Genomic DNA, 16,169 nt, shown 5'->3' with positions numbered 1-16,169 from the left:
TGTCAATTGCTAAAAATCTGAATAAGGTCAAAGGACTGCACTAATGTCAATGTCCTGATATTACATCACAATTATGCAAGATGTTACCTTTGGGAGAACTGGGTAGAGGGTACAAAGAATGTACATGTAAATCAACAATTATCTCAAAATAAAAATTAAAAAAGAAAAGACTTGGTAGGTCTGTATATACTGCCATGGCAAGAATGTTAAATTTTAAAAAATGGTCATGGAACAAAATACATATTATGATCCTATTTAATTTTTTAAAGTGTATATGTATATATGTACAAATATGCATTAGAGTCGAGGCACAGAGTCAAGGCAAGAGGTGAGTTTACTGATGATTTCTATCAACCTCTCACTACTACTTTAAGTATTTTATAAATTTCCTACAATGTGCATTTTTACTTTAATAGCTGGGAGGATACCGTTTCCAGTTTGAAAGTTTTTTTTTAAATGAGTATGGAGGTAGCAGCAGCCAGCCCACACTATTACCTTCACGGTGATACCAGTGACTAGAATTCACACCTCTGTACTTCTGAACTTTGGCAATCACTTCAAGAGTTTAAATATCACCTGCTGCTGCTTCAGTGTCAGGCTTGATGCCAACCCTGTGAACGCTGGCTATTTAACTCATGCTGCAATTGGCTCAAATCACGATATCCCAAAAAGATCCCAATACATGAGGGAAAAAATGCATTTACATGTATCTGTGCACCATTCAAACTACGTATGCCTCACAATGAGAGAGCCAACATAGGTGTATTGTGTGCATTTACTCACACACAATCAGAGGAGTGGAAAGAACATAGGCTTTGAAGGCAGACTTGAGTTCAAGTCCTGCAAAAACTCGCTGATTTGTAAATCTGCTACCTCCTTGGGCAAAGATTAAATGAGGGTTCTCTGAAGAGCCAACCTGACATGTATAACCTGAGGAGTTACAACAGCTCCTGATCTCTGTGTGCTGCAAGATAAGAAACCCGACCAACACTGTACATTGTAAGACCTCAAAACTCATTCTTAGAGTCTTTTGACTAAGACAGGGGTTATTAAGTTAAATGTATGTAATAAATCTGGGTAACATTTAAATTTATAAGATTCCTTTCTTTCCTTTAAGGCCCGTCATAACCAGTAAAATATCACAATGTTTATACCGCTCTCTCTGGCTATCAGCAGCCAACAGATTTTTTCCCAAGCAATGGGAAACATAATTTCCCTAAGAATTCAGCTTCTGAAGCTTGTTATTTTCTAGGCAAGGAAAAAGAGAAACAGTCTAAAGTGTAATCTTAGCTCCATTTCATCAACCACTGTCAAAATGGTGAGCGAAGGCAAGTCTGAGATTCCAAAAGCGAAGATTTGTCTATGTTCCTAGCGTACCATGATTTAAGCCAAATTACTTCAATTATTCTTACTGTGAATCAAAGCTCTGCAAAAGATAAGGCATGGGATATGAATTTTGGGAATCAGTCTTAAATCAGATTTAACTTCTAACTTCTACATTACAACCAAAAGCAACATCAGTGCAAGGGGTGGAAGGAGGAAGCTTTAGGCAGTATGGACTTACTTTGATGATGAAACTTTATTGATTTATTAAGTTATTAGTGATAGGTATAAGCTGTGTAGGAAAACTAGAAACATGAGAAGAAACATGTTAAAATAATTTAAAACATGAAATTAAAAATAGGAAGAAAGAGGGGCTGACCAGCAGGAGTCCTTGTAGTACAACATTGTGGGGACGGAGGGAGGAGAGAAAAGGCAGGTCAAAAACATCAAGGTCTGGAAAAGAGCAGCTGGGACCAAAGCAGCCAGGTAAGGGAGATATGGGATGACAGTAAAAGCACAGCCTTTGGAGTCAGATTGGCTCTGGAGTCAAATCCTAGCTCTATTACTTACCAGTTTTGGGACCCTGAGCAAGTTACTAGAAACTAACTTGGATTTCCTCAGCAGTTTAAAAAAAAAAAAAAAAAAAAAAAAAAAGGATATTAATCATACTTACTTCATAGAGCTGCTGTGCAAATAACTGAGATAATCTATGGAGCGCACTTAGCAGGCCTTGGCACATAGTATGTGTTCAATAAATGTCTCTTGCTATTATTAGCAATTACTACACTAAAATCTTGGCTCTGCCACTTGCTAACTGTGTGACAGTGAATAAGCTGCACACCCTCCTGAGTCTCAAAACCTCACAAATATGGTTGGGCGCAGTGGTTAACTCCTGTAATTCCAGCACTTTGGAAGGCCAAGGCAGGCGGATCACTTGAGGTTAGGAGTTCGCTACCAGCCTGGCCAACATGGTGAAACCCAGGCTCGAGTAAAAATACAAAAATTAGCCAGGCATGGTGGTGGGCTGTAATGCCAGCTACTCAGGATGCTGATGCAGGAAAACTGCCTGAACCCAGGAGGCAGAGGTTGCGGTGAGCAGAAATTGCGTCACTGCACTCAAGCCGCAGCGACAGAGAGAGACTCTGTTTTTAAAAAAAAAAAAAAAAGGGCCGGGCGCGGTGGCTCAAGCCTGTAATCCCAGCACTTTGGGAGGCCGAGATGGGCGGATCACGAGGTCAGGAGATCGAGACCATCCTGGCTAACACGGTGAAACCCCGTCTCTACTAAAAAAATACAAAAAACTAGCCAGGTGTGGTGGCGGGCGCCTGTAGTCCCAGCTACTCCAGAGGCTGAGGCAGGAGAATGGCCTAAACCCGGGAGGCGGAGCTTGCAGTGAGCTGAGATCCGGCCACTGCACTCCAGCCTGGGCGACAGAGCGATACTCCTTCTCAAAAAAAAAAAAAAAAAAAAAGTACAAACACAAGAGGGATGATGATTACCTTCCCCATAGGGTGGTGAAGATTAAATGAGATAATCCACATATCTTGCATTATTACTTAGCACAGGGCACACTTAGCACTCCTAACTGTGGAGGTATTTATCATTACCATATTGAGGAGGGGGCTAGAAAATCTCCCAAATCTGGTAGAGAATTTCCCTTTAATTAGACTGAGCGAATTCTATCACTAAAGACCACCCACAGTTTCCCTTATTAAAATCTTCCAAGTTCTTTCAGCTGCAAAGTCCTCACCTCACCAGGGGTCAGGATCAAAGAGACAGCCACTTACGCCAAGTGAACACTTACCTGGAATTCCTGGGTCTGTGCTTTCTGCAGGGCCTCTCTGGCTTTAGCAAAGGCAGCACTGAGCTTTTCAATTTCAGAGTTAAGTTCTTCAACCTGGGGAAATATAACGAATACCAGCCAAGTATCTAACTGGGCTCTCCTCTCTGTAGAGCCCACAAACTTTTCCTGCTCAATTGTGTCGTGCTTATAATCAAGGGCTTTGTAATCAGAAAAGATCCAAGTGGGATTTCCAGTTTAGCCGTTTACTAGCTGGATAACTTCAGGCAAGGTACTCAACATCTTGGAGACTCCATTTCCTCAACTGTAAAATGAGGGTATCACCACTCACCCAGCTATTGTGTTATTAGGGTTAAACGAGGTAATGTGCATTGGTGCTAACATAATGCCTTGGTCATACTGTTACTATTATTACTATCCCTATAAATGACCTGCCCAACAACCTAGCCTGGGTATTCCCCAAATTCCTCATCCTCCAGTGACTTTCTCCTACACCCCAGAGTTGGCCATGAACCACCGTGGCCACACCCTGGACTTTGCCAGCACCCAGAGCAGCTCCGACACCAGTGTCCTGACATACTTGAAGGCTTCTGGTCCCAATTGGGCCTAGAACTCCCCAAAAGTGATACAATGTTGACTACTTTTGTGTGTGTGTGTGTGTGTGTGTGTGTGTGTGTGTGTGTTTGAGACAGGGTCTTGCTCTGTCACCTAGGCTAGAGTGCAGTGGCCAATCACAGCTCACTGCAGCCTCAACTTCCCGTACTCAAGCAAGCCTCCCACCTCAGCCTCCTAAGTAGCTGGGACCACAGGTGAACACCACCAAATCCCGCTACTTTTTTGTAGTTTTATTAGAGACACAGTCTCACCTTATTGCCCAGGCTGGTCTCAAATTCCTGGCCTCAAGCGATCCTAAAAGGCATAAGCCACCATGCCCACCAGGACTACTATTACTAGCAGGCAAATCTCTGCTGCACCTGACACTGGTGATCATTCAAACTGCTTAGCAACACCACCAGTTTCCTGGTCAGTTTCCTACTTCTGCAACCATTCCTTCTGTCTCCTTTGTGTGTTCCTCTCCCTATCCCTGAAATTCTGATGTCCTCTGCAGTCCCATCACCAATCTTCTTCTTTCCCATTCTATACTCTCCTTAGGTAAGTAGGTCAACTCTCAGAATCTTAACTCACACCTGTACACAAGGGATTCCTAGATTGACCTCTTTAGGATTGAGCACTCTCCAAACTTTAGGCATGCACATTATCTGCCTCCTGGACATCTCATCTGGATGGTGTACGGGCTCCTCAAAGTCAGCACTTTCTAAACAGATTCATCACATCTACCACTGTCCCAGATCTTGCTATCAACCTCCATTATCCACACTTTGAGCAGAGTCAATGGCACCACCATACCTCTAGTCATGCAAGCCAGACACCTGAAGTCATCCTTCACTATGCTTCTCTGAAGTCCTACATCTAATCCTCAAATTTTCCCAACCTTATTTCTAATTACTTCGAATCTTATTTCTTAAATAAGCCCCTTCCCGTCCATTCCTACTTGCTGTGGCCACTGCTCTAATTCTGCCTTTCTTGGCTCTCACCGAGGCTACTGGTCTCCCAGCCTCTATTCTCTCCCTCCTGCAATTCACTCTCCAGATAGAGCCAGAGACCTCTCCAAAATGAAAATGTGCTTAAGAGTTTTCAGTGGCCTTCAGTGCCACTCAAGCAGCTCAATATGATTAGTTTCCCCAACCCCCACTGGTTGGCCACTTGAAAAAGCTTCACCTTCTTCTCTTGCCTCCTTTAAGTTTTACACTTTGTGCTCTGACAACTCCAAACTGTCTGTGGTGCATATGGGGTCTCTCCTAACTAAACGCCTTGACCAGTGTTCTCCCCCTGTCCGCCTTCCTTCCCAACTAACTCCTACTGATCCTTTAAGATGCAGCTCAGGCACCTCCTCCTCTAAGCACTGCTCCACACACTGGACATCCACACCTAATCTGGATCAGGACCCCTTCCCTCTGCCTCCCCAGCTCCCTACACTTCCCTCAATCACAACCCTCATCACTCTTTCTTCCCCAATAACTTGCAAGCAGAGCTGGGTTTTCTTCTCTGTGTCTGTTCCTTGCATAGTTACTAGGACACAACAGATTGCCATAGTAAGGACAAGAAAACAGCACAGAACCATCAGCTACCACCTTGGATCACAAAGGCAACATTCAGGTAGCTCTTTAACCAACTCACAGTCATGGCTTTGCCTCCCAAAACTCCTTTATCTCACTCTTCTGTTATCCTTCAAAAGATTAGACCTGCATTGTCCAATGCGGCAGTCACTGGCCACATGTGGCTCTTGGCATGTGAAATGTGGTTAGATTGATTTGAGGGTGTGTTGTAAACATATCTAGACTTCAAACAGTTCTGAAAAAAAAGTGTTGACTATCTCATTACTTTTATTGATTACATGTTGAAATGATTATGTTTGGAGGGATAAATATATATAATTAAAATTAATTTCACTTGTTTCTTTTTACTTCTTTTAATGAGGCCACTATAAAGTTTTAAATCACATATGTAACTCATATTATATTTCTATTGAACAGCACTGGATTAGACACTCCAAAAGAATTCCCGGTTGACTAGAGGATTATTTCCCCACTTTCTATACTATCTCATCTCTCTTATAAACTTTTTATCTAAAGCTAAAAATTCAGGGTAGGACAGGCCAGTCATAGAAGCTAATAAAGAAAAATCTTACTTCAAATGTATCAGACATACCTTTTTTTCCTTTGATTTTAATGCCATGGTTAAACCCTGAATGGCTTTATCCCTCTTTAAACTATTTTTCTTCTCTGTAGCAATTTCTCTTTCCTTCTCTCTCAGGTCCTCCTCAAGTGCCTAAATTAGATTAGAAAAAGATTCACTAAGTTGATGTGTTCCAACCAAAATGCACTGTAAATATATCTTTAAGAGCACACTCAAATGCAGTTATTCTATCTTATTCCTGTCAACCTGTGATTAATGTTTCCAAGTGGAGCTGAACATAGTGGCATCAACTCCAAGTTACTGTGTTACCGCTCCCGGCAACAGGGCTGGGTGAAGGGAAGGGGATCAAATCAGTTAAGACGATGACAGCTATTCCTATGGGAAGGATTCCAATGCCTTCTGGAATTTGAATACAGTCACTCAGAGTCTTTGAAACCATACCAGGTTATTTGGGGGAAATAACAGATCATTAATTTCATTCCTTTTGATGGAGACTGAACTATACATTTATAGTCTGAGTTCATTTCTAAAGATAATCACCACCGCCTCCCTTCCAGGCTGTTGTGAGGATCAAATGGGATAATGGATGTGAAAGCACTTTCTAAGCTGGCAGGCACTCCACAAATGCCTCCTGCTGTGACAGAGGAACCATGGCACATGGGCAGGTCCAAATCTTCGCTCTACCTCTTCCTAGCTATGTGCTCTTAAGCAAGTGACCTCACCTCTCTGGGCCTCAGGTACCACATCTGTAAAATGGGAATGCCTACTTCACAGAGTTACTGCAAAGATTAAGAAACCCTTTCTAGAGTACCTTATGCTCGACTGTCATACAGTAGCATTCAATGAATGACAGCTACTGTGACACAGAATTATCTGTTGCACTCAATAAAACAAGAGGCAAGAATAGACTAAATCTTCAATACACTTTTTAAAACCATATCAACATACCTGGATCCTCTCTTCAAAGCTGTTTCTCTCCTTCTGATGCTCCATTTGTGCAGCCTAAGAAAAGGCATTAATTGGTGTCAAGAAGGCACTGCAATCCAACAGCTTCTCCAGAACAATGAGAATGAGCACGTCCTTGTCGCTTACTCATTTTCCCCCACTACTGTGGAACTCATTAAAACAAGTGTCCCCTCCCTCTCTCCGCCCCACCCAAAACCCCACCTGATTTGAATGAAGAAAAATGTGAAGACAACAACCTACCCTGGTTGATCACCAGCCCCACAGAGAGTAAACCACGGTGCTGCTGAACAAGATGAAGGCCTACTAGAGGGCCGTGCCGCGGAAGTGGGAAAGAGAGTTAAGAGGAGGGGCAGGAAACAACTGTGGATTACAGATGAAAATGAACTGGCAAGGCTACCGCATTCACTGCTGTGGTAGGAACACAGGCCCCGCTCCATGAAGAAACCAAGACTTTCTGTGAACAACCAGAACATCCCCAATGTGAATATACCACATGCAGCAGCTACTCTTGGTCCAACAAGAATGGAAGGCCTAGACTAAGACCTACCTCCACTTCCCTGGCCTGCCCAACCTCTTCAAAAGAGCTTGCTGGGGAGGCCGCCTAGGGCGGGGGCAGGAGTCCAGGGAGGCTTTGGGGTCAGCTACTAGTAACCCATCTCTTGGAACCTGGAAAAATGTAACAACTCCTCTGAGCCTGTTTCTAAACTTGACAAGGAGACCATGAGCACTACCTCGCCAGGTGGCTGGGAGGATTGAACGAGGTGGTATACTGAACCCCTCCCATGCTGCCAAGCCCGATACAAGTTAGTCCCCTTCCCACCCTACCTCTCAAGTTGCAGACCAAAGTTGGCCTCACACCTACTTCTAACCAAGAGGCAAGATGGAAAACAACGCACCACAACTGTATCCTAAGAAAACCCAAAGGATAAAAATAAAGTCCCCAGGTAACAACAAATCAACACATGGTAAAACAGAGGCAAGCAGGTAGGGGCTGGTTTTTTTTTAAGCAACTCTTTATAGGAACAGGAGGCTGAAAAGGAAAAAGAACGTCAGGGCCCCTGACAAAGGCAGTTTCTGCCCACTCCTCAGCTGACAATGGTCTCATATTTAGAAGCAGGCTGTGTATGAACCATGAGGCCTGAATGCACATTCCATCTCCCACAGAGGAGTCTGGTTGGCTAATTAAAGTCCCCTCTTCATGTCCCGTCGCCTCACCTCAGTTTCTCTCTCCTTTTCTTCCCTTGGAGCAGCACAAAGTCCTCGGAGCTCTCCAGATGACACATTCTCATCAGGAGATGCCATCTGAGATTTCTCCTCTTTAAGGCACTGAATTAAAGCTTCTTTGCTCTTCAAAGACAGCTTCAACTCCTCAATCAGTCTAAAAGAGAACAAAATTTAAATATTAATTCTAAGCTGTTCTCTTAGCTCAGTGGAGCAGGAGGAGGAAGGAAATGGGGCCAGATATCTTCAAAGTAGACATATACAATGGCTGAACATAAACAGAATCACATTTTGCAGGTAGGAGATGAAGCGCCAGAATTCGTGTGACATTAACTGGTCCCCTGCCTGCCTCCAGTCAATTCAACTCTGAGCTTCTAGACTCTAGCCAAGCTGTGATCCTATTCAAATACCTTCAACGGCCCCCACCAACAGCAGCGGACTACTAATTTTTTTGGCCAAGAAGTCCTCTCTCCAAAAGAAATGTCACTGAAACCTAAGCAAACAAAACCAATGAAGCAGAGCTGTTCAGGTGAGTGTGGAAAAAACGGAATGTCTTGCCAAGGCTTCTCAGGGCAAAGTTTAAAAACACTGACTTTCAAGATAAAGGTGAAACTCCTTTCCAGGCATTCCAGGTCCCAGGTCTTAGAGCCTACCAGATCAGAGGCCCCTGCCGACAGCTTCAGTCTCACAGAAAACCATCGCCCTCTCCATCTCCACTCAGTAGCCTCGCTTCCAGTTCTCTCCCAAAGCCAGACTGTTTCATGCCTCTACGCCTTTGCTCATGCTATTCCTCTAACTAAAAGGCCCTTTCCCACCCTACCCCCACCTCACCCCCACCTCTACCTGACAAACACCCATTCATCCTGCCAGAGCTAATTAAGCATCACCTCCCCTCCAGGAAGTTTTGCTACCTGCACCCCTAGTGACCCCCTCAGGAACAGCTGAACATATCCCTCTCTGGGCTGTGTTATCAAATAACACAATATAATTACCAAATTATCCCATATCAACTGCCCCTTGGCCATGGCAAGTAATTCAATCTCTCTGAGCCTGTGCCTCCTCAGCTACAAAATAGGGGTGACTTGGGATTGCGGACCGGAGACAACTATTTAAAACAATCTTGCACTGCTCCTGGAATATGGTGGAACTCAACAAATGACAGTTGCTACAATTATTACTTTTTTTTTTAACATGTAACAATTAGCATTTCCTCAGAAGACCCTCAGAATAGCCTTTCTGCAGCTAAGCCTAGAAAGCAACTTAGTTTGGTAGAAAGAACAAAGATTTTGCAGTCAGACAGAGCTGCCCTAGTGAAGCACAGCTTCCCAGGATGAAGGTAAAAAGGGAGACAAAGGTAACTGAAGTACCTAGCAATGCACTAGGACACAGGGTGCCAGGCAGCACCAGTGCAATACCCCAGAAAACCTGGAAAGAGGTGTAAGATTGCCCTCTAGGGGCTCAACTTTGAAATCATCACATAATCAATGAGAGAGGTAGTCACCAAACTATAAATACTTAAAATTGAAGCACTGTGTTGTATGTAATTTTACATCAATAAAACTGAATTTTTTTTTTTTTTTTTTTTTTTTTTTTTTTTTTTTTAGTTACCTTAAAGCAAGTTCTAGATAGGGAATAGAAAAAGTAGGCAGGCCTGGTGGGGACTCCTGTGGCCAAGCTGGAGCACCAGGCCCATCTAAGGGGAGGGGTAGCCTCAATCCAGCAAGACGATACCCAGGGCTGCCAATCTCCTAGGTTTTAAAGAGAAGGTGGAAATCCAGACTTCTGCATGAAATTCAATTTTTTACATATTGGCAACTAATTCACACTTTAAAAAATACTGTAAGCCAAATAGAACATATCTGTTGGCATATTTGATCTGCAGGGCTTCCCAGTATTAACTGCCTTAAAGACACAGAGCAGCTCAAAGGCCAGATTGAAGGCAATAAAGTAGCTAAAGCATGCACCTTTAAAAAGGGTGGTGGGACCCCAGAAAGATATTGGCGGAGTCCATCCATCCACGTGAGGGGTCCCTGGGCCCTAAAGATTCAACACCTTGCCCTGCCCAACAGTGAGTCGATCTGTGTCGCAGATCTAGCTAGATCCATCTCATGAGGGCAAAACCAAGGACTCTGGCTCCGGTTCTCTGCTAACCACTTGACCTTGACTTAGCTTCCTAGGCAGGCCTGCCTTCAGGGAGGGAACATACTGATCCTACAACTAGGAGAATTTCACCACAAAAAGGGCCACAACCTGAGCAAAAATCCAGAGCTGGCATCCGACTGCTACACTGGTCTCTGGGAGTGCGCCTGGGACACAGCTATCCCTGAGAGACAGTTGCATTCACAGGACTGACACATTGGGTTTCGGTGCCTGTCCAGCCAGACCTCTGGGAAATCCCAGGAAGATGCAGCCTTCAGCAAAGCCCTGATCCGACATCCATGGAGACTCCACCACCTAGAACACAGTAAGTACTTGATACACGTTAACCCTTCCCAAAGTCCCCCTTCCAAAAAAGATGAAGAATCAAGCTTCTGTGGCACATGCTAAGAGGACCACTCTCCTCTAGGATCACCTTAAAATGTGCCAGGCTCTGTACCTTTATGTGCTGTTCTCTCTGCTTGGCAAAGCGTCCTCACCCAACTCCCAGGACTCCTTATCTGACAAGCCCTCCCCATCCCATGCCCAGGCAGAGCTGATCACACCTTGCTTTTGTCACAGCACAGAACCCTGGGCTCACCTTTATCACAGCATCCATCACGACATATATTTTTTTAACATCTGGCCCCTCCCACACTGAGAGCACCACAGAAGCAGGAGAACGTTCAGCCCTGCATTCCCAGCACGCATTCCCAAGGCCACACTCAGTGGTTGGTTAAGGAATGAATCTATACTTCCTTTAACTCAAGCTTTAATCTATACACCCAACCACATCCTAGACTCCACTCACTGAGGCTCACAGGCCCTCAAACCCAACACGTGCCAACTGAAGGTATCATCTTCCCTCTCCCTCCACCCGAAAACATTTCTTCTTTTTCTTTTCCCCCCAACAAAATTCAATAAACTACACCACCCCACAGCTGCTCATGCTCAAAACCTGGGCAAGGGCCAGGCGCAGTGGCTCATGCCTGTAATCCCAGCACTTTGGGAGGCTGGCAAATTACCTGAGGTCAGGAGTTCAGGACCAGCCTGGCCAACATGGTGAAACCCTGTCTCCACTAAAAATACAAAAATTAGCCAGGCTTTTTTGGTGGCGGGCAACTGTAATCCCAGCTGCTCGGGAGGCTGAGGTAAGAGAATCACCTGAACCTGGGAAGCAGAGGTTGCAGTGAGCCGAGATCACACCACTGCACTACAGCCTGGAGGACAGAGTTAAGACTCCATCTTAAAAAACAAAACAAAACAACAAAAAAAACACCTGGGCAAGGGTGTGTCACTGTAGCCGTTCCCCTCATCCCCCAAATCCAATCAGTCACCAAGTCCTTCAAGCCCATCATGTCTACCCTACCTTCTAGCCTGTTTTCCTCCATTCCCAGCTCTGTCACGTCCACCTTGATCACCATCAGCTCTTTCCTGGATTTCTGCATCAGCCTGAGAACTAGTCTTCTACCCAGCCCCAGCACCAATCCATTCCCTAAGGGCAGCCAGAAAGACCTTTCTAAATTTAAATCTGATCTTGTCATTCCCCGAAGCCCCACCTTGAACTCTTCGGTGGCTTCTTGTATGCCTTTAGGATAAAACTCAAATTCTTCAATAAGGTCCATGTCACCCCCCAGCTTCCCTCTCCTCACCTCTTCCCCACTCCTTTCCAGAACACAGCACTCAGGCCAGGCTATGCACCCTCCTGTGCCTGGATCCTGCCGTGTTCCTTCTTGCCTCAGGACTTTCAGTTGCACTGTTCCTTTACTTCCCTTTCTTTGTCCAAGTAGTTCTTCCTCATCCCAGTACTTCTCCCAGGAAACTTTTCCTAATCCCTCTAAACTGAATTCGATAAAATATGTTAACCCAGCATTGATCCTACTTAGCCCTTATCATCTTGCTCCTCCCTCCACCCCTCCCACCCTGCTGGATGATAAGCTTCAACTCAAACAATGAGATTCCTGGGGAGAGGAACCCAGGCTGTATTACTCCCTCTTACATTCTCATCACCACTGTGCTGAGTGGAAGATGCTCAGGAAATATTTGTCGAACAAAAGGCATAAAGATCCAATAGAACCAATGAACTGACTGCTCAGCATCTGTCAGGCCCCTCAGAGGGCCTTTTCTATTCACTCTGTCCCAGGACCTCTTTTCAAACCTATCCCAAACCCTCTCCTTCCCCTTCACAGGCGCCAGGAATTCTGCCAGTCGTTTCTTCTTTGGTGGCTGCTCACAAATTCTATTCCCTGGGTCCCCTACTCCCAGTTTAACTGCTCCAGACCTGTAGCTCCCCAAGGAAGACAAACCCATAAGCCTTCTAAGGGCTTCACTGCTGATGGGTTGGCAGAGATACAAGGGAACACAGAAATGGTTCTGTGGAATTCTCAGTCTAGTGGCTCCATGGGTGGTGCCTGGAAAGGGCAGTACTCTGGGGGGAGGCTCAGTAGGAGGGCACATCCCAGGGAAGTTTCTCTTCCTTGCCATGAAGTCAAGAAAAACACAAGGTCTCAAATGGGTAAATAAACTGAGATGATACATATTCACTCCACTGAGGTCCATGGGGAACCCAGTTTCCTCACTCACCCTGAAATTATTAATCATAAAACTTTCATTTTCCAGATCAAAGCTAAGAAAAGATCGCAGAGCACCAAATAAATGCTCGCACCTCCAAATGCTGAAGCTAGGGCACTTACATGGAGGCATGAGCTCTCCCTCTGGGTCTATTTACTTCTCTTTTACAGATAATCCCATCCCAAGGATTAGGATTTGCTCATCTGACTTTCCAAGCAGCAGACTCCAGTCTCCACAGGTAGTACCAAGGCAGAAGTAAAAGCAGACAACAGTTGAGAAACCAGGCAGTTAGGCCAAGCACCTAAACAACACAGTAGTGTTCGTCAATGCAGGGGGCAGGCACCAAATGACCAAGAAAACGGAGCCAGTCAGTATCCTCTGAAACAGATCATTTGCTTTAGAACAATTTCTATCAAATTCCAAGCTCGGCTCTTCAACAGATAGGTCACAGGTTAGCCAGCAGTTGGACTTAGATTTAGTTAACCTTCCACTTAGTGACTGCCAAAATAAGGCAAGAGTATCAAAATGTAAGGTTTATGGTAAGCAATAAAATCAGCTTTCTCCTGACAAGTTTTTACCAAAAGTTTGGTTGCAAAATACGATGGGCACAAAGGACTGCCTAAAGGCCATATCAACTATCCAATAGACTAGAAGGCATCCATTTTATCATGGATCATCAAAGAGCTCTGTATTTGGTCAACATGGTTTTATTTTTCACACCTTGCCCTGTACTAATTTGTGCCTTGGGCTGCATTAAAAGATATGATGGAAAATAAGTCACATGGAATTCACTGGTATTTCTTGTGGGGGCAGTCACTCACTGTTCACTTTCGGAAGAACCACAAGAGAAATTTCCTCTGATTGTGCCAAGTAAAACCGGACTTCTCCTGAGTTACTAGCTTGTTTTACCTCATTTGCAATGTGAATCTTGTCTCTACCCTTTTTCCTTTGACTTCCAGGAAGCTTACGGGCAAAATCAAATGCTAACTTTAGTATCTGAGTAGAACTTTTCAGCATGAATGTCTATCAGTAGACTATCTCTGACCTCATATGACTATGCTATTCCTTTTCTCTTCCTCCTGATTTTCTCCGTAGTTTTCTTTCTATCTATCTGTGTTGGACTTGTTCCCGTTAGTCACTCAAGTCCTGTGGGAAACACGGGGAGAAGGGAGGGATAAAAGGGAAGAAAAGGGAACATGCTGCCAGATAATGTGATGTCAGGGTATGACAGGGACAAGAGCCAGACCTGTCTTTCTCATCCAGGACCAGAGCCATTGCCAAGTCCCCCTTGTGCATCTTCTTCATCTCTGAAAGCTTGCTTTCCAAACTCAACCGAAGAGCCTTCTCCGTTTCTGTCCCTGCAAAGGCCTTTTCCAGTTCTGCTTGGGCGGCTTTCACATCCTAGAGTTAAATTAAATGCATTTGATGCAATTTTTCAAGACAATTGGGAACATTTTGAAAGGAAATTGGATTAAAATATAAATATTTATGACTTTTTCTCCAGCATATTTCCCCTCCCTGAATTGTACTATACATGGAGAGAATCGGTAATAAATACACTTGCCAGCCATTTTTCCCTCTTGTATCCTGAAGCGTAATAGGCATTTCCAATGGAAAAGACTCAACTCTGTAAGAACTGTATTTTTCGTTTTGAAAAATCAGATCAATATTTACAGCTTCAAGAAGAACAAGGAGAAATGCTCCTCTCAATACTAAACATACATAAATTCCAAAGAGTCACCATAATTTCCATACAAATTCATCCCACACACCCCCACCGCCCTATTTTTCTAAGATAATGACTGAACAATTCTAAAGTACATTTTCTATATCTCCAAGGTGATTTAGGTGGTACAAAAAAAAAACAACTGTATGTTCTTCCCAAGAGGTCAGAGAAGCCAATGAGGAAATTATGTAAATCATGCAGGCAGTGTCTGTGTTAGGGAAAAAGGCTCTGGTGTTCATGAAAGTGACCTGGGAGTAGATATGAATCTCTAACTACTCACACCAACTGCCTCCAATTACATCACAAAGATAAACACCAAAGAGAATTGGGTTCAAAAACCAGCTCTCCCACATACTTGCTGTGTGATCTCAGGTAGTTGTTAAACCTCTCCGAGCCTGAGCTTCCCAATCGATAAAATAGGGATAACCACCGTCCCATCAAAGAGCTGTCGTGAGTCACTGTCAAACGCTTGTTCTATCACAGGAAGCTCAGAAAAAAATGTTGGCTCCCTCCTCCCTGCCCTTGCCCTCCACAGTGCCGCCCCCACCACTATCTCCCCACGGGGCTTCCTGTCACTCTCAATGAAAGCTGAAAAAAATCATGTATCATATTCTTAGACAACAACAAAGCCCGTTATTTACTAAATGCCAGGCTCTGAGCAAGGAGCTTCATTCGTATTATCTCCCATCTGCATCCAACCCTAAAAAGTTATATCCCGAGACAGTAGAGTATAGCAGTTTAGAATGCAGGTCTGAAGCCAGACTACCTGATATTTACTGCCTGTGTGCCCCTAAGCAAGTGACTTAGCCACTCTGTGCCTGTTTCATCATCTGTTTAAAACAAAAAAGAAAGAAAGAAAAAGGATGACAGAAGTATTCACCTCACAGAGGTTTACTGAAAAGATTACCTTCATGTCTATAAAGAGCTTAGGAGGATGTCTCACACAATGAAATGGTAAGCCCACAATAAATTGTTAATACTACAGTTATTATTACAATTACTGCTGCAAACCAGGTATCACTGTCCTTATTTTACAGATGATGAAGCAGAGGCTCAGAGTAAGCAAATACCTTATCCTAGGTGATAAGGCTAGTAAGTGACAGAGCAGAGATTTGTCACCCCAACACACGGGAAAGCACTTACAGGGAAAAACAAATGACCCAGTAAGTTAGATCTCATAATTACACTTTAGCTAAAATTCAGAATTTGTGATCAGGAGAACCTTCTTGTGGTTCTAGTTCTACCAATTCTGACCTATACTAAGTTTCTAACCCTCTCCAAGCCTGTTTAAAACACAGGTATTTTGGGCCTAATAGCTACATACCCCTAAAAGGACAATTTAAGGGCTGATGTGAACATCATAAATGGAAAATTGTAAACTGCAAAAACAGTGCCTGCTCTTTGTATCCAGAAGCGCTTCTGGTGCCATTTCTCTCTATATCTAAAAAGAACCAGTTTCAGGTAGAGAAACTGTGATAAAACAACAGATATCAAAGACCAAGAATTAAATAGTATTACTTAATACTAGCTTAAAATAGATAAGGAGACAGGATTTTTTAGCCAGGAAACATCCTGACTCCCATCACAGTGATAGGAAATACCTAACTGAGAATAAATAGAAGGAGAAGTGACATGCAGTGCCTAATAGAGAAAAGACATTCTATGAGC

The 16,169-nt window shown here is 43.9% G+C and overlaps 1 protein-coding gene across 12 annotated transcripts in view; it reads right to left on the bottom strand.

Moving 5' to 3' along the window:
• The window catches only part of CDK5RAP2 (CDK5 regulatory subunit associated protein 2), a 190,831-nt gene that overhangs the window by 132,774 nt on the left and 41,888 nt on the right, over positions 1-16,169 (bottom strand). For all 12 annotated transcript variants that reach the window (XM_074016695.1, XM_005580931.3, XM_065530143.1 and 9 more), the window contains exons 7-11: positions 14,022-14,176; positions 8,063-8,225; positions 6,830-6,883; positions 5,894-6,013; positions 3,128-3,220 (exon numbers count right to left, since the gene is read on the bottom strand). Coding sequence is in view for 11 of the 12 variants with exons in the window: in XM_005580931.3 (XP_005580988.3) it covers positions 3,128-3,220; positions 5,894-6,013; positions 6,830-6,883; positions 8,063-8,225; positions 14,022-14,176 (585 nt within the window). In the remaining variant the exon portion in view is untranslated. The remainder of the gene's footprint in view (positions 1-3,127; positions 3,221-5,893; positions 6,014-6,829; positions 6,884-8,062; positions 8,226-14,021; positions 14,177-16,169) is intronic.

This window comes from Macaca fascicularis, chromosome 15, assembly GCF_037993035.2.
Source record: "Macaca fascicularis isolate 582-1 chromosome 15, T2T-MFA8v1.1".
Taxonomy (NCBI): Eukaryota; Metazoa; Chordata; class Mammalia; order Primates; family Cercopithecidae; genus Macaca; species Macaca fascicularis.
The sequence above is the reverse complement of the archived record's forward strand: the minus strand, read 5'-3'. Positions and strand labels throughout refer to the sequence as shown.